The 22,530-nt window shown below is 54.5% G+C and overlaps 8 protein-coding genes across 8 annotated transcripts; 5 read left to right on the top strand and 3 right to left on the bottom strand.

Moving 5' to 3' along the window:
- Positions 1-346: 346 nt before the first annotated feature.
- BKA78DRAFT_350804 (kinase-like domain-containing protein) lies at positions 347-1,702 on the bottom strand (the record flags this gene model as incomplete). The annotated part of the gene is made up of 2 exons (XM_066891052.1): positions 347-1,068; positions 1,120-1,702. 2 exons carry the CDS (start codon positions 1,700-1,702, stop codon positions 347-349), a joined length of 1,305 nt encoding a protein of 434 aa, XP_066746311.1.
- Positions 1,703-6,697: 4,995 nt separating this feature from the next.
- BKA78DRAFT_247894 (uncharacterized protein) lies at positions 6,698-8,011 on the top strand (the record flags this gene model as incomplete). The annotated part of the gene is made up of 1 exon (XM_066884335.1): positions 6,698-8,011. One exon carries the CDS (start codon positions 6,698-6,700, stop codon positions 8,009-8,011), a length of 1,314 nt encoding a protein of 437 aa, XP_066746310.1.
- A 1,291-nt stretch (positions 8,012-9,302) lies between these two features.
- BKA78DRAFT_330347 (major facilitator superfamily protein) lies at positions 9,303-11,221 on the bottom strand (the record flags this gene model as incomplete). The annotated part of the gene is made up of 3 exons (XM_066889766.1): positions 9,303-10,646; positions 10,693-10,917; positions 10,964-11,221. The coding sequence occupies 3 exons, from the start codon at positions 11,219-11,221 to the stop codon at positions 9,303-9,305; spliced, it is 1,827 nt and encodes a 608-aa protein (XP_066746309.1).
- A 737-nt stretch (positions 11,222-11,958) lies between these two features.
- Positions 11,959-13,282, top strand: BKA78DRAFT_350801 (peroxisomal membrane anchor protein conserved region-domain-containing protein; the record flags this gene model as incomplete). Its single annotated transcript, XM_066891051.1, has 5 exons — positions 11,959-11,988; positions 12,040-12,046; positions 12,100-12,343; positions 12,422-12,506; positions 12,557-13,282. 5 exons carry the CDS (start codon positions 11,959-11,961, stop codon positions 13,280-13,282), a joined length of 1,092 nt encoding a protein of 363 aa, XP_066746308.1.
- A 1,139-nt stretch (positions 13,283-14,421) lies between these two features.
- Positions 14,422-16,250, top strand: BKA78DRAFT_350800 (cytochrome P450; the record flags this gene model as incomplete). The annotated part of the gene is made up of 5 exons (XM_066891050.1): positions 14,422-14,575; positions 14,625-14,873; positions 14,933-15,101; positions 15,157-15,821; positions 15,874-16,250. 5 exons carry the CDS (start codon positions 14,422-14,424, stop codon positions 16,248-16,250), a joined length of 1,614 nt encoding a protein of 537 aa, XP_066746307.1.
- On the top strand, positions 16,192-17,301 carry BKA78DRAFT_94806 (methyltransferase domain-containing protein). The gene has a single exon (XM_066894025.1). It carries the CDS (start codon positions 16,418-16,420, stop codon positions 17,150-17,152), a length of 735 nt encoding a protein of 244 aa, XP_066746306.1. The 5' UTR covers positions 16,192-16,417; the 3' UTR covers positions 17,153-17,301.
- Positions 17,302-17,532: 231 nt separating this feature from the next.
- BKA78DRAFT_293482 (cytochrome P450) lies at positions 17,533-19,271 on the top strand (the record flags this gene model as incomplete). The annotated part of the gene is made up of 3 exons (XM_066886222.1): positions 17,533-17,914; positions 17,969-18,723; positions 18,774-19,271. 3 exons carry the CDS (start codon positions 17,533-17,535, stop codon positions 19,269-19,271), a joined length of 1,635 nt encoding a protein of 544 aa, XP_066746305.1.
- A 1,126-nt stretch (positions 19,272-20,397) lies between these two features.
- BKA78DRAFT_350797 (uncharacterized protein) lies at positions 20,398-22,127 on the bottom strand (the record flags this gene model as incomplete). The annotated part of the gene is made up of 5 exons (XM_066891049.1): positions 20,398-20,659; positions 20,710-20,819; positions 20,885-21,388; positions 21,439-21,888; positions 21,945-22,127. 5 exons carry the CDS (start codon positions 22,125-22,127, stop codon positions 20,398-20,400), a joined length of 1,509 nt encoding a protein of 502 aa, XP_066746304.1.
- Between the last annotated feature and the right edge of the window lie 403 nt (positions 22,128-22,530).

Raw genomic sequence — 22,530 nt, 5'->3', positions numbered from 1 at the left:
GAGAAGAAGAAAAACTTTCGGCCAAGGGGAAAAAAAAAGCTTGACCCAATGAAAAACAAAAATGCAGTTGGAGCCGGCCCAGTCCTCTAGATCCTATTCGTGGCAAGAACAAAAACCAAATGACACCCTCACCGACCATTCCGGGGACGCCTTGTTGAATGTTTCGCACCACCCGCGCATTTCGCAAAACCGGAAAACACCTTGCCAACTGGAAGAAATTACGGCAAAGATCTCATGTCGTCGTGATTTTCGAAAGTGGAGAAAGAGAAGTTAAGACAGTTTCGTGAAGGCATAATGAGTATCCTCGGAGTCCGCGGACCAGGTAAAATCCGTGGAAACGTGGTATCTAGTGGGCGCAAAGAGGCCGTTGGAAGGATAACTGCTGAGAAAACTGCTTGACGAGGTTTCCAGCATGCTGGAAGAAGGGGCTAATCCAAGCGTTTGCCGGGGCGACGTATGAGTGTTGAGGGACGACACCTCCTTGGCAAGGGACCGCGGTTGAGGGAATGGTCGAATGCTGCGAGGAGGCAGATGAAGCGGAGGAAGCGTGGGAGAAGATGGAGCCAGAGTCGGATCCCGAGTTGCTGGAGAAGCGAGGAAACTGAAGAGCGTAGGGAGGAGGCGAGATGGGGGCCTGAGGAGCGTAGTTGGTCATGTACTGCTGGGGGAGGTTGACCAGTCCGGGCTGGTATCCAGCGGTGCACTGGTCGTAGGGCTGGAGAGGAGGAGATGGGAGAGGAGCGGGCGCGTAGACGGGAGGAGCGGCGGGCTTCGTGAACCTGGGACATCTGAGGATGGCATCCCTCAACTCCGGGATAGTGATCCGGGTGTCGGGGTTGGTGTCGAATATTCTCCGCAGGATGGCATCAAGCTCGTAGGAGATGGGCAGGATGGAGCGGAGAAAGTTGGGGTCCTTCATGAAGGCGCGGAAGGTAGAGTCCTCAAGCGAGGCCTTTTTCCATGGGTTGCGGCCGCAGGTGAGGTTGACCAGAATGACGCCCAAGGACCAGACGTCGTTGGGGGCAGACTTGTAGGAAGCGTAGGCCTTGGGGTTTGGTTGTTGGCATTCTGCGGGGCGGTTAGCCATGGTTCTCGAATTCAGGGCAAAACGGAGCATACCTGGCGACATGTAAAAGGTCGAACCACATCCAAAATCAGACGTCAAAGGGTCCGAGGTGGCCAGACCAAAGTCGGCCAACTTAACGGTGTTGCCGTTGTCCGTGACCAAGATGTTCTCAGGCTTGAGGTCCCGGTGGTAGATTCCAAGGGAGTGGCAGTAGCTCACGGCATCCAGGATTTGGAGAAAGGCGCTGCGCGCAAGCTCTTCATTACGAGCGTATCTTCCCCGCTCGGTGATGTTGGAAAAAAGGTCGCCGTCCGGGCAGTATTCCAGAACCACGTAGGTGCAATCCTGGGAGTCCATGATTTTTACCAGGGAAACAACGTTGGGATGACTGCTGGCCCGGTGGTGGAGCTGAATTTCGCGCTGCTGGAATTTCCTCTGGCGGGGCTCGAGGTTGAGCTTGTTCAGGGCCTTGACGGCATACTGGATTCCAGTGTGGACGTCGACGGCCTTGTAGACGGTTCCATAGGCACCCTCGCCGAGGACACCAGTGAATTGGAAGCTTGGAGATTGGTCGGGCCTAGAGTGGGGAGCAACGCAGCCATTGAGAGTCGGAGATGCCGGGGGAGTCGGTAACATGGTGTGAAGAAAGCTATGGCCTTGGGGGTCCAGCGAAGAAGTCCAAGGAGGAGAGAGAGCGAAAAGGTCTAGTTTGGTTGGAGAGACAGGAAAACACCAGGATTCCCGAGGGAGTGTGGAAGATGGAAAGGTGAAGAGAGAGAAAGGTGAGAGGTGAGGGGGATGAGGCGGTCGTTGGCGGGTATGATGTAGGAAGCAGAGTGTGGAGAGGATGGAAGACGGGAGTAGTCGTGGACAGACAGGGAAGGAGGCAGCCGAGGCGCGGTGGGTGATAAGTGGGAAGCACCGACGCACCGTTGCAAGGCGAGACAGGGCTCTTGGGTTCAGCGCATGCAGCGGCCATGACGAAGACGGAAAGGCAGCGGGCCACCCCCTGGCGGCGACGGCATTGGGGACATGGGTGGCACACAAAGGCTTACTCTTACGGCGGGATGGTGACTGGGACTGATCCTTCGTCAATCCCAGTCCTTGTCACCTAAGTCCAAGCCCAAGCATCCAAGCGCCGCGCCCCCCAAGCCTCTTTGCGCTCCTCTTGCAGGTTGCGGTGCAGGTACTCGATTGCAATCCATCCCTGGCGTGCGTCACTTGCTAGAGGCCCTGGCCCTGCGTCTCTCTGGCAGTCTTTGTCTTTCTGCCTACCCAGTGGACCAGCTGCAGCGCATCGCATCTGCAGGCCACACAGTCCAGTGCTGCAGCGCCTTGGCCACTCTCCTCCCCATTCATGGTCGCGTCGTACTCAACCTGCTCGCCCGGCCAACCGATGTGCCCGACGACTGGCACACTGCATGCCTCAACCTCGGCGACCCGCCCAATCTGCGCACTTGGCCTTGCCCCCCCTGTCGAGATGTGGCCGTTGCCCAGCCTGCCCCCGTCTGTCGCCGTCGAAAAAATATCTTGCGAGTGTCGTCGTCGTCAACCCAAGCCGTGCGTCACTAGTGAAAGAGTAGTGCCATGACTAGCGAAAGAGTCGTCGTAGGCGGCGTGTGATTTGGGGGCTGTGATTGGCTAGCAGGGTGATTGGTGATAATTGCGGAAATTGTGGATCAGTGGGCCAATCAGGTCGGGCAGGAGGCAGACGGTTTCAGGGAGGTCATGCGGGCGGCTGAGATTTTGAGAGGCCAAAACGTGGCAGCTTCGGTGCGAGTTGGCTGACACTGACCGGCAACCGTGGCTGCCACTCTGCCACTCTCAGCTCCACAGCCGCCAGTCTGGCCGCCCTCTGCTAGCCGGATGCAGGCGGAGGTGCTGTCGATCCCGTGGCCACTCGACGCTCTCGAATTTTCCAGGACCTGACCGCCTCTTATCGATACGCCTGTCCAAAAGATCCGCACCGTGCATAGATTGCCGTGGACCCGCGCGAAACACTGTGGACCGACACTCATCACTCTCTTTCTTCCGCGACTCGTTTACGGCAGCCACCAAATGCTTCGCCACGCTAGCCCGAGCTTCTCCACCACCCCCATCCCGTCTGCCGTCCACACTGTCCACCTGCCATGATGCAGCCTCCAGAAGCTCGTGTTCATCGTTATTTTTTCACTTCTTGTCTGCCTCGCGTGCATAACGTCCTGCCTCCTGCCTAGACCGCGACCACAGTACCAGTGGCCATCGTCGTCCATGGCTCTCCCCGTCTCCCTCCTCACCCCGTCGCTGTAGCCGCTCCGCTCCCGCGCTGCATTTGGACTTGAAACTGCCACCTCCGCGAGCTTGCAGTCCCATTGTCCAGGGTGTCCCCATCTTCCCTACCGTAGCCTCTGACTGTGACGTCGACCTGCCCTTGCTAGCATCACGATCGCAATCGCAAACAACCACCACGACCTGCGACCGATCAATCAGAATTCCATGATGCTCGCACTTGACGCACACTAGTGACTACTCCTCTACCAGTGCCCTGCCCCAACGTGACGCCAACGGTAACCATAACCCTAAACCGTTGCTTTTGCGTCCAGGGTCCTCTTTTTTATTCTTCTTCGCCTACCTACTGCACTCTACGGGCTCGGACATGCGTCGCAAAGAAAAGGGCTGCTGCACCTGCTTTTGCTTTTGCAGGCTGCGGCTATTGTTGCCCTACATGCACGCGACACGCTCTCGTCGCCGAATCTACGCCTATCACGACAGGGTCCAGAGTCAGCAAGAGGTTGGAGTCTACGTCTTGTGTCTCTGATCTATGTCCATGTCTCCCGAGTCGTCCGTTGTATTTTTGACGTGGCGGGGAAAGACGACTCGTCGCTGGAGCCGCTCTGTTGCTCATCCACTCAACGACGACTACAACGTCAAGTCGTCTTGTGCCACGGCCTCCCAGCCGCACCTTGCGGCTGATTTCGCCTTGGCTTGTGAACACATTGCGCGCTGCATCTCTCGCAAGTCGAAGCAATTGCTCCCACACGAGGCTGAGTCGGCTCAACACTCATGCGTCTTGTCTGACCAGGTCTGACACGTGTGGCAGCCGGCCAGAGACGAATTGCTCTCCCGTGTCACATTCCATGCTCGAGGCCATCCTGTCCAGTCTGCCCTGAATTTCCAGTCATCGTGAGATTTTGTCCCGGCCCGGATGCACACTCACAAGGAGCACGCTTTTGCAAACCCGGTCAGCATCCCACCACCGGTCGCAATAGAGTTTGCTCGTCTATCTAGTTTTGCTTGCTTATGCCGCTCCACTGACTCAGCAGCACGCCTATTACTCAAAAAGATTCCAACTTGCTGGGGTCTCCACGTTTTGATTGGCGACCGTCGTCCACTGAGTTGCGGTACGGAAAAGTCAAGACTTGGGGTTTCACCTTCCGTCATTGCCAACAGGCGCCTCGCGATACGTCTCAGCATCCGGCTATGCGCTCGCTGCGCTTTAGACTTTTGACACCACGACCCAGTATCGGCCCTTGTGCTCCACCAGTCTGACCTGTCAGACGTTGCGGAAGCACCTTCACTCGACGCTGACCGTGTCTTTGCATATCTGATTGTCTGGTGCAGGCTTGCCCCGGTATTTGCCGCTGCCAACGCTCACTGTGCAATGGTGACCACTGTCTCGGCCGTCACCTCCAGCGTCTTCACCGCCCACACCAGTGGCGACCATCTTCACCCCCTTGTCACGTGAGCGAAGCTTGCTCGTCATTCTCACTGCCAGGTGATGCTGTTAAGCTCGTAAGCCGCCGATGGTGATGGGTCTTTTTTGCTAGATCAGATTAGCATGGCCTGATTTGCCAGAGCCAGGCGCGCCATTTATTGAATGTCTCGTCCCAAGACCAGATTGATCAAGATCAAATTGTTGGACCTGACTGGCGGGCAGTGCCGCTCTGCTAAGACTTCGGAGTGCGCTCTTGGCCGACCCGACCAAGTGTGTCATCGTCAAGCTTTCCGAGAAGACTGAGGATGAATTAAAGTTTGCACAGACTACGGCGAAATTTGGTGCCATGTTAACCACGGAACTCCAAGAAACCATATTTCGGCGCCGAAATTAGACTGTCCCAAAATTAGGGAACCACCAGCGAACATTCGACGACACTGCCGCCGTCAACGTGAGAATCCTGCATTCCTGCGCTCCTGAACAGCCGTTTGGGTTGAGGGGCTCAAGGGATGATGGTGCTCCTTCGCACTGCTTGCTAACTGTCATCCATGACTCCGAGATCGACAGGGAACCAACGGAAGCCCGTCGTCGAATTGTCGAAGACAGGGGCAGCCAAGACCAATGGCGGCCGGGGCGATTAAGAGCCTCAATATTGATTCCACTGGGACATGGGACCGTCTTGTCAGAAGTGCACTTGCCACAACATAAACTGCGACCAACATGCCATCGCTCGAATGACAGACCCTGTGATCAGGACTGCTGGGCCAATGAGGTCGTCCCAATTCGACCACCATGGCGGGAGCTCCCGTCAGACGTCCTCACTGTGTTCCAACCTGCAATACTCCAGCTGCAACCACATTGGCAAATTCCTAGCGCCTAGTGAGCTGGTGTATTGGTGGTGACGGAAAGCTCGGCTCTGGTCAAAAGACCGGGAGCACTCTATCGATAGGGGCGCTGGATGGTCCCGCAGCCGATTGTGGTTGATGGACGCCACCGGCAGTCCCTTCGTCGACTTTCTGAGGTACACCTACGGGCGCTTGGCGCCGACTGCAGCGCCTTACGCCTAGTGAACCAAGGGTCGTTGCGCACAAGTGTTTGCCCGCGTAGCCTTTCTTCAGCTGGGGCGGTGCTCTCTATGTAATCCAATTCTCATGAGCAGTTCGTTGTGCATCCTGTCTGCGCTCTTTGCATGACATGAGTTTCTCCTGATCCCTGGGGGACTTCCGACACCAACTAATCTGCTGGATGGATGCCGCAGTGGCGCTGAAGACTGCTTTGTCGAACAAGCATGGACTCCATTTCATCCTCTCGCTTGACGCAAGCGTGGGCGATCAATTCGAGGAGTGGGTGAGACGCTTTGCTCCACTCCCGTCTCCAAGGATCCGCAAAAACACCAGTCGGGGTCCTCGATCTCGTCGGAGGAGTGCAAGAATAGTGACACGGCTTGCCCCAGCGGAGAAAAAGTGGATTGAGGAAGGTCTGTTGGATGCTATTCATTGATGGGGAAGGAGCTGGGAACATGACGTTCTGAACCGCGTTCGGCTTGTCTCCGGGTCTTATCCGCACCTCCATCTGCAACTCTTCTTCGTCACCGCACCACCCTCTGCAGTCATCAACTCGTCGGCCGGCGGCAATGCTCCAGTGCGCCGTCTTGCAACTTGACAAGAATCAGATCCAACTGCACATCTTTGCCGTCTTTTGAAAAATCAGCTTCCGGCAACGCAACACTTGCCTCTCCACACGTCATCATCAGTCGCCCGTCATCCCGTTGTTCACATACAGTCAGCTCCACATAGCTTCCTTCCAGTTGCTTCTGGCAAGACACGGTGGGAAACCGTCCACCCGTCGTCAGGTGAGCGTCACGACTGGGCGTCCTCAGCTCCGCCCGGCATCCCACCAAGTCGGCCTGGGATTTTCATTCTTCGCCACCCTTCATGATGCAACACAATGGACCCTCCCGCAACCGCGTCTTCCACAATGATCGGGAGCCTCTGCGCCACAGTGTGGACCCGAAATTCCGTCGTCATCGCGTCAGAGGTCCCTTGCCTTTTCTGAATCCAACGCGCGCTCACTTTGCGCTCGAGCATGACCAGCATCACTTGCAGGGGGCGATCCCCGGAGTATTCTACAAGTGGACCGCTCGCAACAATCGCAAGGGGCGTCATGCGCTACGTATTGACGAGTTTGCCGTGGATGACACCCAAGGTGTGCAGATACTCTCGCAGCGTGCAGGCCATCATTCCGCCATCGTTCAGGCTCTGGCGCGCGTCTTCACCCAGATTCCAGTCTGGGACATATCTTACTTGGTGGCATTGATCTTCACCGTCGGCAGCGTCATCTGGGTCGTCAACGGCTTCTTCGTCTTTCTTCCGCTGATCATGCCGTCATCTGAATTCCACAACGAAATTTTGTACGGCGGTGGCATTACCGCATTCATAGGCGCAACCGTGTTTGAATTCGGGTCGATCTTGCTAATGCTTGAAGCTGTCAATGAGAATCGGACGGGTTGCTTCGGCTGGGCGCTGTCGGTTGCTTTTGAGAATCCGAGTCATCCCTCGTCTCAGCCAGCTGTGGATGCTGAGAAAGACTCGCCTGCTTTCAAGCTGATGCCAACAAGCAGCAAATGTGAGCATCACCACCCAAATAGCCATAATATCGTGGGTCAGAATCAGCACGGCACCTCGACCAACAGCGACCCCAACCATGGAAGATCGTGGTGCTGGTTTCCCTCATGCACCCAACTGCGCACTCACTACGTGTACGAGCTTGGATTCTGGGCTTGTTCCATCCAACTCATTGCAGCCACCATTTTCTGGATTGCCGGATTCACGGCGCTACCCGGCATCTACAACCACATGTCCAACAATCTGATCGACAGCGTGTACTGGACGCCTCAAGTGGTCGGCGGTCTCGGCTTCGTCATCTCAGGTCTTCTCTTTATGCTAGAGACGCAGACGCACTGGTGGAAGCCGGCGCTCAGCCAACTGGGGTGGCACATAGGAGCGTGGAACATGCTCGGCGGCGTGGGCTTCACGCTCAGCCCTGCCTTTGGCTACGACATGGCGGCCAGCTGGGCCCAGTACCAAGCCGCGTGCAGCACTTTCTGGGGAAGCTGGGCGTTTCTCATCGGCAGTCTGCTGCAGTACTATGAAAGCCTGGATAAACACCCGGTCGAGATCAGACGGCATGGCCCGAACAGAGACTCGATTGGTGGAGATTCCAATCTTGACTCGCAAGCCGACGAGCAATGACGACGACACCGCCCCTGAATTAGATATCATCTGCCGCTCCACGTTGACATTTCTAGCTCTGAAATGACGGGCTGGAGAATGCCGTCGATTGCTTCATGGACACGGCAACTACGCAATCAGCTCCCAAAAGCAACATTGACATCGACTGACCGGAGGCAGGTGCGGTCTCAAAAGGCTGAGCATGAACCAAACTTCCTTTTTGGCAAGGCAAGACAGCACCACCACCACAAATGCCCCCACACACAAACAACGAGGCTGGCGGGGCTTGCAAGGCAAGGCACGTCGGGCTGCGAATGTCAGCAGCCATGGGTTGCTCAAAAGCAAACACCATGAACGAACGACTTTCCTGCTTCTCTGTGTTTTTCGTCCTTATTTTTTCCCTCTGACGTCTCGCTTTCTTGTTTCTGGATGCATAATGGAGTTCGGCCGGTCAGAAAGTGCGCAAGGGGCTGGTTCGCATGAGATGGAGTCTTGGCTTATGCTTGGTAAGTTTAATGGTTGCATTTCAGCGGGCTTCTTCAAAAGCATGGTTTGATGATGCGTTGGACGAGCTCGTGCTCGTGGTTTACGGCATTGGCACTTGACCGGTTTCATGGACTGCGCGCCTGTGCTTTTGCTCTTTGCGCCAATTTTGTCTCTTTGAACATTTCCGAGGGTCTTCAAAAGCCCGGCGTCGACTCGTTCATTGACTGAATGTTCCTCGGGACGCCGAAAAATCGTCAGGCTATGCTTTGCCAATTTGATGGAAAGCTGAGGGGCAGGTCGCTGTTGGAAGGGAGAATGTCTGTCTTCCTGCTCACTGATTACCGCACGATAGGCGACGAAAGAAAATCAACCCACATGTAGATATGGCTTCAAGTCATCGCAGACTCAGACGAAAGCACGGAATGCTCTCTGTAAGAAACTCTCTTCAAAGTACTAGAAGCTTGAACACCCCCTGTCTCCATGGCATTGTTACTTGGCAATAAGTCTTGGAGTTGGCAATTTTTTTTTTCGTCAGCCACCGAGACCGGAGCGAACAGAAGGTGCTGAGTTAGTGTGAGAAGGTGTATGTTCATCCGAAAGCTGGCAACAGCGATTCGTTTGAGGGAATGGCAGATTCATGAGGGAACAAATCACACCATCACATTGAAGACTTCACGAGATGTTTTCCACAACTGGACGCACGAAGAGGCATTGAGCTATCTACAATGAAAAGCTTTGAGCAATCTACTGAAAGGCTGTCCAATCTACATTATGCATTAAGTTCGATTCCTGAAACCTCAGGACCCATCAACCCCGCGAACAGCATTCAAGACCTGCGCCAAAACTTCAGATTGATGCCGCTTTGCGTCTTCTTGTCTGCATCCTCAGGCGAAGACGAGTCGCTGTCAAACTGCTCGGCATCGGGGAGGGACTGCTCGTTCGTGAGCTTGGGGTTGCGCATGACGAGGCCGAAGAAGATGAGCAGCGTCGACAGTGAAATGCCAGCGATGCACAGGTAGCGCTGGACGTGGCGGTAGGCGGCAATGGTGCTGTCGCGCTGGGGGGTGCCAGGGGGATACTTGGCGGCCCAACTCAGGGGGTCGCCGTACACCGTGGTCGCATCGGCAGCGCCCAACTGGCGCTCGAGCTCGGCGGGCAGCACCTGCGACCAGATGGCGCCCGAGATGCACGCGCCCAGCGCGGACCCGATGTTGTACATGCCCAGGAAGAGACCGGTGACGATGGCGACGTGCTCGTGTCGCGTGGCCGCCTGGATCGATGCTTGCGCGGGATACGGGAACAGGCCGCCGGCGATGCCCAGCAGAATCTGCGCACCGATGATGCCGCTGTGCCCGCTGGATCCGCCCCGGTAGTAGATGAGCAGCCCAAAGGCGACCATCCAGAGGCAGGTCCCGAAGACGATGAAGGGCTTGAGACGTCGGACCTTGAAGACGACCACGCCGAGGATCCAGCCCGTCAGAACGGAGAAGAAGCTGTAGAATGAGATGATGCGTGTGGCGCTCTTGATCGATTCGTTGAATGCGACTATCAGGACCGTGTAAAGGTAGTCGGATTGCAGCATCCAGGTCCAGTTAAGCATAAGGGCGATGCCGAGAGCGCCCCAGACGGCGCGGTCCTTGAGGAGCTTGAACGGGATAAGAGGGTGCACCGCCTTCATCTCCCACCAGACGAATCCGGGGATACAGCAAAAGCCCACGACCAGTGGTGCAATGATGTGGGCATCCTGCCACTTGCTCGACACACCTCCGGCTAAAGTCAAGGGGACGAGCAGCAGCGCAAAGACTGCTATCATGAGGATGATGCCAATCGTATCCAATTGCCAGAAGAGTGCCGAGAGAAGGCCACGGCCGCCAAGGATCTCGAACGGGGTCTTGAAGCCAGCCAGGTCTCCCGACTTCTTGGCCCGGCGGTGGGCTATCAACAGGGCAGCCAAGAGCGGCACGGCGCTGGCAGGGTACACAATGGCCCACATGCCCACGCCCCATTTCCAGGTCGTGGTTTTCAGAGTCGACGAAGTGATGTCTCCGCTGACCCACGTATTGATGAGAGCTGGGGTTGCTGGGATGTAGGAGAAGAAGAGACGAGAGCGCAAAGACGTCACGTCGGCAACAATGACTTCAACGAGGAGGATGACAAACGTGTATCCAATCTACGATGGTCAGCTCGTATTCGAAGTTGGGATCAGCAGCACGCACCTGGTAGAAAACGGCGCCGGCAGCAAAGGTCGACACATTGGTGGCAGCCGCTTCAATGATGGTTCCAAGGACGTAGAAGAAAATGGAGACGAGCACCAGCTCGACACGGCCAAAGACATCAGCAATTTTGGATGCGGTGGGTTGACCAGCTGCGGCAATGACGCTTCGAAGGACATTGACGGAGGCGAGAAGACTGTGTTGGCTGAAGGACGCAGTTGCAGTCGTCTGAAATGCATCAGCTACATTCAATTGAATTGATTTGGCGACGTACTTGATAAGTTGAGCGGACAGAAGCGTCCAGCGAATATGCGTATGCAATTAGAAACACGCCAATGAAGAGGAAAACGCGGTCAAACAGCGTCAAGTGGGCGGCAATGGCCTCAATGCGCTTGACACCAGGACTCGTCGCCCCAAGCAATTGGAATTCATGTTGGTCAGACGAAGTGGAGGCCTTGGCGTCGTGCTTGGAGTCGTCAATGACCTCGTGGGGAGGGGTAGGAGCAGGGTCGGTGTCCATTGTTTGGTGCATCCTACATCGAAGGGAGCAGAGAGGAACTAGTAGGCCTTTTTCAATCCAACGCCAACGGTCGTTGGCCGAAGGCCGGCGCGTTTAGATTTATGACGTGTCAAGGCAAAGGAGGGAGAGGGACGAGGCTGAACGCCATGCGTCCAGTGAGTTCAAAATTTTCGGGCTGGGCATTGCCATGACCTTGTTCAATGGCGCATGAGGATGAGGCCGTAGACACACAAACGGCAGAATTGGTCGACCGCGAAGGGAAAGTCCCTCATGCGTCTCCTGATTAGATTGATCTAATCGACCATTCCCCACGGTTCTCCACAGGCATCCTCCCTGCCGCCGAGGAATAAAAAATGCCCGTCGACGCGGGATACCACGGCGTGGCCGACGCCGGAACTTTAATACTGGACTCGGGGCCGCCGTTCGAGTCGTCTACGCATGATGATTGGCCTGTTCACTCGCGCGGCAGCTCGAATTTTCAACGGAGAAGCGACTCGATGGAGCTGAAGGAACGCCGCTCAGGAGGTTGTAGTTAATGGCAGAGTTGCGGTGTTGCCGACGAGGCCTGAGAGCTGAGTATGAGCCCACGTGACCCGATGCCGGAGTGAGAGGTGGGTGACATGATGGAGCCTCGGTCCAGCGGCCCAGCCCGACCGACCGACACGGACGTCACATCATAGCTTCTGTGCGTCCACTGGAACCACAACCGTCCTTCTCCATGACATTTTGACCCTGCGCTACTTGTCAAAATGGTCCGCGAGGACCTCATCAGCTCGGCCGTGAGTCGCCTCTTTCTCGCTCCTGCACTGACTTTCTAACCTCCGTCACAGGTCACTTGTAAGACCCAACTTTCCACCACCCACTTTTCCATGCCGTCTCACTCTCCGCAGTTCTCCAGGACCCCTCGGTCGCGAGCGCTCCCGTCGAAAAACGAATTGCCTTTCTCCAATCCAAAAATCTCACCCAAGAAGAGATTGATGCCTCGCTAGCTCGCGCGGGAGAAGCCGCCTCAGCTTCGGTGGCAGCTCCGACCGCTTCAAGTCCAGCACCACAAAGCTATGGCTACCAACAGCCTCCCCCACCGCCGCCTGGATATGGCGCATATCCGTCTTACTGGCCGCAACCTCCGCCTCCGTAAGTGCATGAGTTGTCGCAGTGGTGGCTCAGTTTTGCCGTCTGGAAAATCGGATGGCTAACATTTTGGGATGGCAGGGTGCCGAAGCGCGACTGGCGAGATTGGTTCATAATGGCTACAGTCATGGGTGGGGTGGGCTATGGATTATATTTCACAGCAAAGGTTTGCTTATTGGTTGTCGCGCATTGCGAAATCCACGCTGATTCTTCTAGCGCTACATTTATCCGCTCATTGCGCCGCCCACGCCACCTCAACTCGAACAAGACAAGACCGCCGTCGATGAATCGTTCAACAAGGCATTCGAATTGCTCGAGCAGCTCAACACAGATACGACGGCGCTCAAGGCCGCCGAAGAAGATCGCACGAAACGCCTCGACTCCGCCATCTCCGACATGGAGACTGCCATTGAAGGGCTGAAAGAATCGTTGAGGCGGCGTGATGTCGATAGCCGGAGGATGGAGGATGATGTCAAGAGCCTGCGCGATCTCATTCCCAAGGCTCTCGAATCACACAAGGAAAGCACGGACAACCGGTTGAAGGATCTCTCCCAGGAGCTCAAGAGTCTCAAGACTTTGGTCGGCAACCGCATGGGTGGCGCTGCTTCCAGCGGTATCAACCCGCCTTCGCGTCCCGGATCCGTCACGTACGGGGCAACAGGTATCCCATCGACCAACGGTAGTGGCACACCTGGATCATCTATACCGATGGGACCCGTTGGCGGTAGCGGCACGGCCTTGCCACAGGAGACTCCTCAAGCGTCGTCACCCGCCCAGACTCCCGGAGCTTCCAACACAAGTGCGTCGACTCCGTACAGCAGCAGGTTCACCAGCGGGAGAGCATCGATTCCCGCGTGGCAGATGGCGGCGTCGAAGAAGAACGAGGAGAAGAAGGACACGTCCGAGAGTGGAACCGTTACAGAGGCTAGTCCGGGTGCTTGAAAATTATATGGTTCTAGTCAACGTGGGATTGTACTTTTGGCACGGGTCGTTTTGGCGTTTGCTGAATAATCCTTCAGAATGAAATGCTCCTTGGGTTCGAAAATCTACTCATACCCCCGGAATACTCACCACTCGCCAGCAATCTACCTGCCGGTTCAACGCCATGGTCCAGATCCCAATCTGGACACCCTTTCTGCAATTTCGAAGAATTGCTAATGTGATTTTACTTAGTGCTTCTCTGGCACAGAGACTGAGCCATCTTCCTGTCCCTACGCATGACTTTCCTTGCCTGGGAATTTGAGAGGGACTCAATCTCACTTGGAAAGAACCACAATCCTGCGGAGTGCCACGGCGAAATCCACCGAGACGAAGTTCGCAAAGAATAATCTTGCGAAGCTTAGAGGCCGAGTCGTTGGTCAAGTCGATGATGGACTCAAAGTACAGCCTTGTTTTCTGGATGCGACGAAAGCTCTTAGCTATATGTCCCCAACATCAATTGGAGTTTTCGCGTTGCTCGAAATCGACGACGAGCTGGACAATCTCCCGTGGAAGCATTGATCGCAAGTGATGAAACAGAGATCCTTTCTGTGGTCCAGCCCACAGAGAGCATGTGGTCTGTTGGACATTTGATCACATTGAGTCGTTTGATGTTGTCCTTTGGTCCTGGCTGTAATCGAAAAGGCAAGAGGTGATTGTTGCTAGAGACTGACCGTCAAGAACTCAGGGTGGTACTTGGGTGCGGTGTTGAGTAGCCATCGGGGCTGAAGTCTGCCGCGTGCAACCGTAGGTGGCTTCAGGTTTTCCCAGCCCAATTCGACGTGATTGCGTGCCTCGTGCCATGTCAATCTACCTGCAGCCTCGGATCTTCCCCTCACCGACTGCTAGCTGCAAAAAAAGGCATAAAAAATCTTGTATCCATTAACAGTGGGGGCCAAGCATCGCACTTACGAGCTGTTGGCGCGGGTACGAGTGGTGGAAAGCCTCAGATGACTAACTGCTTGAGTTCCATTAAGGTTTTAAGCTAACCCTCGGCCCAGAGCTGCCTCTGTCAACGACGCATTTATACAACACGGAAAGTGTGGCCCCGATGTTGGATCAGCTTGCGGCAATCGACCACTTTTTAGTCTCAACTGCTCACCATGTTGGAGAATCTCTCAGTCACCACTACCATCGCCTTTACGGTCGTTGGTGCCTGGCTGGCCCATCTCATATACAAGAAGATCAATGAAGAGATCAAGATCCGGCGCTACGGGGGACATGCACCGAGTCTTTTAGGATGGAAGGACCCACTTGGTACTAATGTGTTCCAATATCATGAACATGGTCAGGTAACATAAAACAGGTTTCTCTTTCCTCTGGTCACTTACATCCATGTCCGTACGCGATCTGAACCTGGAGTTCTTTCACGACCAATTTTGTCGCACCGCCAACGGAAGAAGGCGTCCGTACAACTACGAAGTCGGACTTTGCGGCCATCGATGGATCTTCACCGCCGATCCGGAAAACGTCAAGTGGATGTTGACCACGCAGTTCTACGACTACGGAAAGGGGGAGAGAATGCGGAATGACTGGCGCGATCTTCTAGGGAACAGTATGCTCCCTCGAGGTCATCTCGGGAGTCATCAGTCATCACTGACCAAAAATTGCTAGGTATTTTGACAGCAGATGGTAAAGATTGGCAGCATTCCCGCCAGGTGGTACGCACCTTCTTCACTAAGCAAAGGATTAGTGACCTCGACTGTTTCGAAAGGCATATCCAGGTCCTATTACCAATGCTCGGTGGAGGTGGCACTGTGGATGTCAAGGACCTCTTTGCCCGGTAAGTCTATTACTTGATCCTTGCTAAGACGTAACCAACATTGATTTCCTTTCAGCTTTGCTCTGGATGCTTCCAGCGAATTTACCTTTGGTATTGACATCAATTCTTTGAATGAGCCCAAGACAGAATTTGCAGAAGCCTTTGAGACCATCCGAGCCACACAGGCGCTGATTGAGCGCGCTGGGGCTTTCAATTTTCTGGTCTCGCGCAAAGAGTTTCGACGTCAAATCCGGATTGCAAAGGACTTCATTGATCGCTACGTCCGGGAGGCAATTGCTCTTTCCCCAGATGACTTGGACGAACTAGACAAGAAAGACAAGAACTACACATTCTTGCACGCCTGCGTCACTTCTATGAAAGACAGGGAGCGCCTTATCGATGAGGTCATGACGGTATTGACCGCTGGCCGGGACACGACCGCACACACGCTGGCCTTCTGCTTCTTTGAGCTTGCACGCAACCCAGACGTTGTCGTTGAACTACGTCGCGAGATTGAAGAGCATGTTGGATTCGAGCGTCCACCAACGTACGATCAGCTTAAGAGCATGAAGACGGTGCAAAACTGCGTCAACGAAACTCTCCGGATATATCCAACTGTGCCATTCAACGCTCGAACGGCGCTCCGAGACACCAGCCTGCCACGCGGAGGCGGACCAGAAGGCGAAGATCCTGTTGGTGTCCCAGAGGGCACCGTTGTTGTGTGGTCGACTCATGTAATGCGTAAGTCAGGTCTTTCGGTTGAACTTGGGTTCCGCTAACCTTGTATTTCCAGATCTCAGCCCTGAACTGCTGCCACCTGAAAGCGAAAGCGAATCTTTTCCTCCTGCACATCTGTTCCGGCCTCGCCGCTGGACCAACTGGCATCCGGAGCCGTGGACTTATCTTCCCTTCAATGGCGGCCCTCGCATCTGCGTTGGACAGCAGTTTGCCCTCACTGAAATGGCTTACGTGATTGTTCGAATCTTTCAACGGTTCAGCAAGGTTGAATTGAAGATGGAAGAGCCGCAATTGACTCCCAAGCCCCACAAATGGGTGCGCAGAGGCGATGGGCCTGAACTTGCGGAAAAGTTTGTTCAGAGAAGTCCGTCACTGGCCACTGAAATCACAATGGCACCGCGGCATCCGATCAAGTTGGCATTCTATGATTAGCTTCGCAAGCGGTCATTGGTTAGGTCATGTTCGCAGCTTGAATATTTAAGGTTAGGGTTGCGTCAGCTCTTCCGCAGTAAGTAGGAGAGCGGAGTTGAAACAAGTGCCGGAGATGGGTAGACATCGCTCATTCATCCTACTCTTCTCACAAGTGCCAACTGAGAATCATGGATGCAGCTCCAAAATCTGTTTCTTCAAGCTCTGATAAGCCTCCCGGAGATTCCCTCCACTTCCCCACCGGCATCCTCTCCTTCTACGACATCCTCATTCTCGGAATATACTGTCCCTACATCTGGGGTTGCCCGGCAAGCACGGAGCTCACGGCATTCCTCAACAGCCGCATTGCTACCGCGATATCTCGATCGTCTCCGCGCCCATGCCGAATTCTTGATATCGGCGTCGGAACGGGCTATTTCCTCGAAAGGGCGCCGCTCGACGACGTCAAAGAAATCACGTTGCTCGATATCAACGCCGAGTGCCTCGACGCAGCCGCGTTGCGTGCTCAAAAGGCTCATCCCCATATCGAATGCACAAAGGTCCAAGCCAACTTCCTGGAGCCCATTGCTGCCGAAAAATTGGGCGGGCAATTCGACATCATTTCTCTTGGCCTCTTACTCCATTGTCTTCCGGGTCCTCCTGCTCGCAAGGCGGATGCGCTGGTTCGGCTGCGGGACTTGCTCACCAAAGATGGCGTGCTGTTTGGATTTACCATCCTTGGGAAAGACGCCGCGCACAGCTTGATGGCAAAAGCACTCCTCTGGTTCCACAACACGATTGGTGTTTTTGACAACTACGAAGATGGTGTTGCGAGTTTTGTCAAACCGCTCGAAGAGGCTTTTGAGGCTGTCAATAGGAGGATTGTTGGGAGCATGTTGTTATTCGAGGCCAGCAAGCCGAAGTAGTAGACCACGGCTATCACCGGACTCTACTATGGCGGAGAGTGTGAAAGGCAATCTTTGGGCACCACAAGTTGTAAACCATTGTAACGCTTTCGACCTTTGCTTTTTGTGCTTCCGGCTTGGTCATGCATGTTGATAATGCAGCTATCGATTTAACCATCTGTACAAGCTCGACGGGACACGGGTGTCTTGAAGATCCGCTCGAGAGCCGTCCCGCGCTGTCTCGGCTCCGCCCAGGATCATCTGTCGCGCTTTGCCCTGCTGTGCTCCCGCTCGGGAGAGCGCCAGGGTACACTTGCAAATGCCTCTCGCACATGAAGCTTCCCGCAACCTATTTTCCACCGACACTGGTCATTCAGGCTTCATTTCAGCAGGCGATCGCCATGCTTTACGCGGTTATTACAATCATTCTTGTGCATGTGTTTTGGAATGTTGTCGGTCTAGTCAAAAACATACGAAAAGCGAGATCAATCGGCGTACCCGTTGTGTGGACGCCAGTGCGGCCCGACAACCCATTATGGGTTGTCACAAGCAACTTCTTGATCCCCTTCATACGACGACTGCCTTTTGGTGGCTGGGCAGATTACAGCACAGTGAGCTGGTACTGGAGTGACCGACAAAATGGCTGCGAGATCCACCGCAAATACGGCAAAGTGTTTGCACATGCCATGCCGGGCCAGCTTGCAATTCACACTTCGGATCCGGCCATGATCCATCAGGTGGTCAATGACCGACGGCATTTCCAAAAGTACCTTGGCGCAGTCCGTAAGTATGGCTTCCGGGAGTTGTCAAGAGTCATTTGTAGTTGACATGGCGTAGGCATGTTGGATATATACGGCCCAAGCCTTGTTTCAATCAATGGGGACGATTGGCTGCGCCACCGCCGAATCACCACGCGATCCTTTGGCGAAAGCGTGCACCGCATCGTCTGGCAAGAAGCCATGCGGCAGTCTGAGGAGATGATTGACATGTGGTCCCGAGAAGAGCGCGGCTTTAGGTCGACTTTCAAGGACTCGACCGCTCTAACCTTGCACGTCCTTGCCCGCGCGGCCTTCGGCTTCCAGTACGATTTCCGTGATTCCTCAGAGGAGATTCTGCCCAAAAACCATGTTAGGGGATATCGAGAGTGTTTGAGTAAAGTGTTCCAGATGTACAATATTGTATATCTCAACATCGTCCCTGACCTTGTCTTCCGCTTTCGATGGACGCCATGGCAACTCCGCGACCTCAAGGTCTGCTCCTTAGAGCTCAACAAGTATTTGGTCGAGTCGGTCGAGGCTTGCAAGAAATCAGGGGGTCCCGATTCCGATAAGAACTTGAACTTTTTGGAGTCCCTGGTCCGAGAGAACCAAGTAACAGATTCAAAGTCGGGGGGTCTCAGCGACCAGGAACTGTACGGCAATTTGTTTACGTGGACGCTTGGGGGCCATGAAACGACTGCACATACCCTGGGGTTTGCCATATTCTTACTCGCGGCCTTTCCCACTGTCCAGGACTGGCTCTTTGAGGAACTCGACGGCGTTCCGCTTACCTACGAGTCTTTCCCACGGATGAAGCGTTGCCTGGCGGTCATGGTGAGTAAAAGGAGATATCAGTTGTCTGAACTCTCGCTGAAATTTCTCAGCTCGAAAGCTTGCGCTTGTTTCCTAGTGTTGCGACTGCTCCAAGAACATCCGGCGCCTTGCCAACGACATTACAGACCATGGAAGGCAAAGATGTCATCGTTCCACCCCACACGAATGTCAACTTCAACATACCAGCACTCCAGATTCTTCCAGAAGTCTGGGGTCCTGATCCTTTGATGTGGAGGCCCGCAAGATGGCTCGAGACCGACCATGGCCAACTCCGGACCCCTGTCGATGGCTCCTTTGAACCTTGGAGTGATGGCCCACGATCTTGCCCGGGGAAGAAGTTTGCACAAGTCGAGTTTGTCGCTGTCATTGCTCAAATCTTTTCGCGCTACAGAATCGAGCCAGTCGCCGAGGGCGATGAAAGAGCCGAGGATGCTAGGAAACGCGTGTGGAAGGCTGCCCACAAAGTCCACGCGGGGTTGACTTTGAGGATTGAGAATCCCGAAAAAGTAGCTTTCAGGATGATCGAAAGAGGTGCATCTTCTGGATGAGCAAATCCAATGGCGGGCAGAGGGGTAGCTTGGTGGTGGTTCCCCCGGCTGTTTGCACCAGACGCACACAGGCTACCTTTACGTCTCAAGTGCATGGCTTTTGTTGGTGACGGCCATGGCGGAAGTGGGAAGAAGACCGGTGAAGCTTTTCAGCGGTCATTGCTGCGATGGTCGGCCTTGAGCATATCCAGAAAGTGAAAGGGCTTGTCAACGGCGGCTTCTCTATTCAGCTCATGGAGTGGTGAAGACAGGCGGTTTGGATGACGGCGTTTGATTTGACATGGCGAGATGATGGCTGGCAAGACGGGGAATTTCATCAGCATAGAAGGCTGAGTTAATCCATGAAGAAGTTGGATGATGGTGAAGGCGCGCCGAAGTCCGGAGAGTGGTGCGACTTTTGACAAGGGCGATGGGATGTGACAAGTTTCCGCCGGCGGACCGTGCGCGATGACCGGGTCCCTTTCCTTCCATGCCGGGTCATACAAAATGTCTACAGCGCCCACCCTGAAGATGTTTCTTCGTTGCCCACCTCGCACTTCTTCATCTTCTTGACCTACCTCTGTCGCCCTCATCCTTTTCCGCTTCTCCCTTTCCTTCACAGAGTCAAGCATGCCCATTGTCAGCAAATCGTTTCTCTCAACGTCATCATGTTTTCATCAAACACACAACAAAAGCAGCTGCTCCTCGTGTCGCTCAATTTGTCACATTAACGACAAAGCAAGTCTAATGCTTGACGAACTCCGGATCCCCTTCTACCGGCTTCATATGCCGTGACAAAACAGAAGCTTCAACAGCTCGAATCCAGCTCACCGACAAATTACAGGCAGTCTCGCAACAACAAAATGGGCGGAGATACGGCCAACCTGACAATGTTCGCTGCAACGAGCATAAGTGATATCAAGACATTCTGGATGTGCCAGGTTGCAAGCCGACCTCCAAATCGAATATCATTCTGGCGTATTTTCTCCTTTTTCTTCAACACGTCAGACTGGAAATTTCTTCACCCTCGGTTATCCGGACCCGGATCCGTGTTACGCAAAGTCCTTGAGGAACTTATTTGGCTGGTCACACCAACCTGCAGAATCTGCAAGGAGGGGAAATTCACACGAGCGTCCACGCCGATTCCTCATTCCGGCCGTTTCTGCGGCGTCGAGGTATCCTTCCCCATGAGGAATGGCATCTGTTCAAAAACCTCCGGACAAAAGGACCAGTTTCCAAGATTGCCAATGTGGTCCTTGAAGGCCGACGAAAGCACGAATTTGGCCGAATCCGGCTCACAACAAAACATGCGAGCGTCCTCGAGATTCCAGTTTACGGAGACGTGGTTCACAAGGTCTCCAGACACGTAAAGATCGGGATTGTGGAGGAAGAAGTCTCTCACTGCCGGCCTGTCGTCCGTTAGCCTCCTTCGATCTGCCAAGGACCAAGGACAACCCACCATGGGAGGAAATCAATTGTGAGGTCGTGTGGGATCACTTTTTGGAATTGTGTCGGCTGTATCCAGTGAGGAAGCCTCTCGAAGTTTTGTCGGCTGGGCCAGATTTGCCACTGAAATCGGGTCAGCTCTGTCTGACAGCAAAATTCCCCTTCAAGACGGCTTCTCTGCCACTCACCTGCATCCAATCCTTGAGAATCTCTGCAACCGCAAGCCTCTCAGGGAGTCCAGCATTGGCGAAAAAGACGTTGACCACTCGAGGGATCCATGTGGTCAGAGGTTGCTCTTGAGAGAAGCCAGTCTCTCCGCCGAGTATGGCGTCGACGTCATTTGCCTCTGAGCCAAATACCTTTTGCATGGAGTCTCCATCGGCTCTCTGTGCTCGTTTAACTTCTCGATACATGGCGAAGACATACGTGATTGGATTAACGTTTGTTGTGCCTGGTGAGACGGGTGCTTCGAAGCCCATGGCCGAATGATCTAGGCTTTGGGTCGGCAAGGAGTGGTCGGCTGCACCGGACGCGATATTGTTTTGTTTACTATCCTGCGGCATCACCGCTGGACCAACGGAATCCTCCCGGTAAGGAGAAATGTGTGCGTTTGGCGGAGAAAAAGTACCGTCGGGAATCCAAACACCGCTGTCGCCAGTGCTCAACAAAGAATGAGCCGCCCAAGGCTGAGCCTGCGCTGTTATTAGCAGATTGTGGAACCACTGCCAAAGCCTTTACCAACCTCGCTTGTTGTCGGGATCCCATTTTCGAACTCCGGGCTCACATTTTGCTCAAACCCCGTATCCGCATAGTAATGAGTGACGTCCTCTGGGCTTTCAGAAACGTCGTTCTTGCTGTCAGAGTTCTCTCCTGCGGATTCGGCAGTGGGAGTTGAGGAATTATCGGCGTGCTGCGAATCTGCCCCGGATCCTCCAAGCATCTTGCGAATCTCCTCCGCCGAATGTTCTGAAAAACCGCGTTTTGAAATTTCAAACGCGAGCTTTGTCGCGGCCTCCCGCCGGGACGAGGTCGCGAGTAGTGGAAGAACCGACTTGACGTCGTCGAGTTCTTGCTCAAGCTTCTTCACATTGACACGCAAAGTTCCTTGCCATCGATGTTCCTGCCGCATGTCATAGCTACAGGCAGACCCTTTGAGGGCGCATGTGTTGCAAATTGGCTGCAATCCATTACACTGTCAAAGGCACGGTTGGTCAGTCTACGCATGTACAAGGACGCGGCAGGTCACACCTTGCTCTTTCGCTTCTTACATGGCACGCATGCGATTGCGGTGATGCGGCCTCGTTTGGAACCAAGCTTGGGCGTGGTCGTGGTTGGAGACGGAGTGTTGTCCGACGACTGCGAAGACAACTGCGGAGGCGACGGGCCGACCAGGATAGGTCTAAACATTTGCCGTTGCTGGTACGCGGGCATGTCGCGTCCCTGGCTGGAGGAAGAGGAGTTTTTACTGACTCGGTCCTGGTGGATAGAGGATGTTGATGGCAGTCGTGCGGCCACGCGATTAGCAATGATGCGGTGGAGAAATTCCGATCGCGACGGTACTGTTTCTACAGGAAGTTCTACGCATTTTCACGTCAGTACTGGAGTTGACAGCAAGCAGGCCATGTATTGGGCACCAGCGTGCGCGGGCAGTCCCCAGCGTTGCGCCTCACGAAGCCAGAGTATCGGGCGTCGTACAGGCACGGCACGCACACGCTAAGCCAACAAGCCAGGCACTGCGCTTCGCTCCTCTTACCTGGTGCCATGCCACTGCCGGTGTGGTCTGGAGCGGTTCCGAGGTGCGTAGACCGGGTTTGACTGCGCTGCCGCCAGAAGA

The sequence above is a fragment of the Phyllosticta capitalensis genome (assembly GCF_038381095.1).
Source record: "Phyllosticta capitalensis strain CBS 128856 chromosome Unknown BKA78scaffold_3, whole genome shotgun sequence".
NCBI lineage: Eukaryota > Fungi > Ascomycota > Dothideomycetes > Botryosphaeriales > Phyllostictaceae > Phyllosticta > Phyllosticta capitalensis.
The sequence above is the reverse complement of the archived record's forward strand: the minus strand, read 5'-3'. Positions and strand labels throughout refer to the sequence as shown.

What these genes read in the sequence shown, in the direction of transcription:
- BKA78DRAFT_94806 (XM_066894025.1), top strand. Translation starts at nt 16,418, where the DNA reads ATGGATGCAGCTCCAAAATCTGTTTCTTCAAGCTCTGATAAGCCTCCC.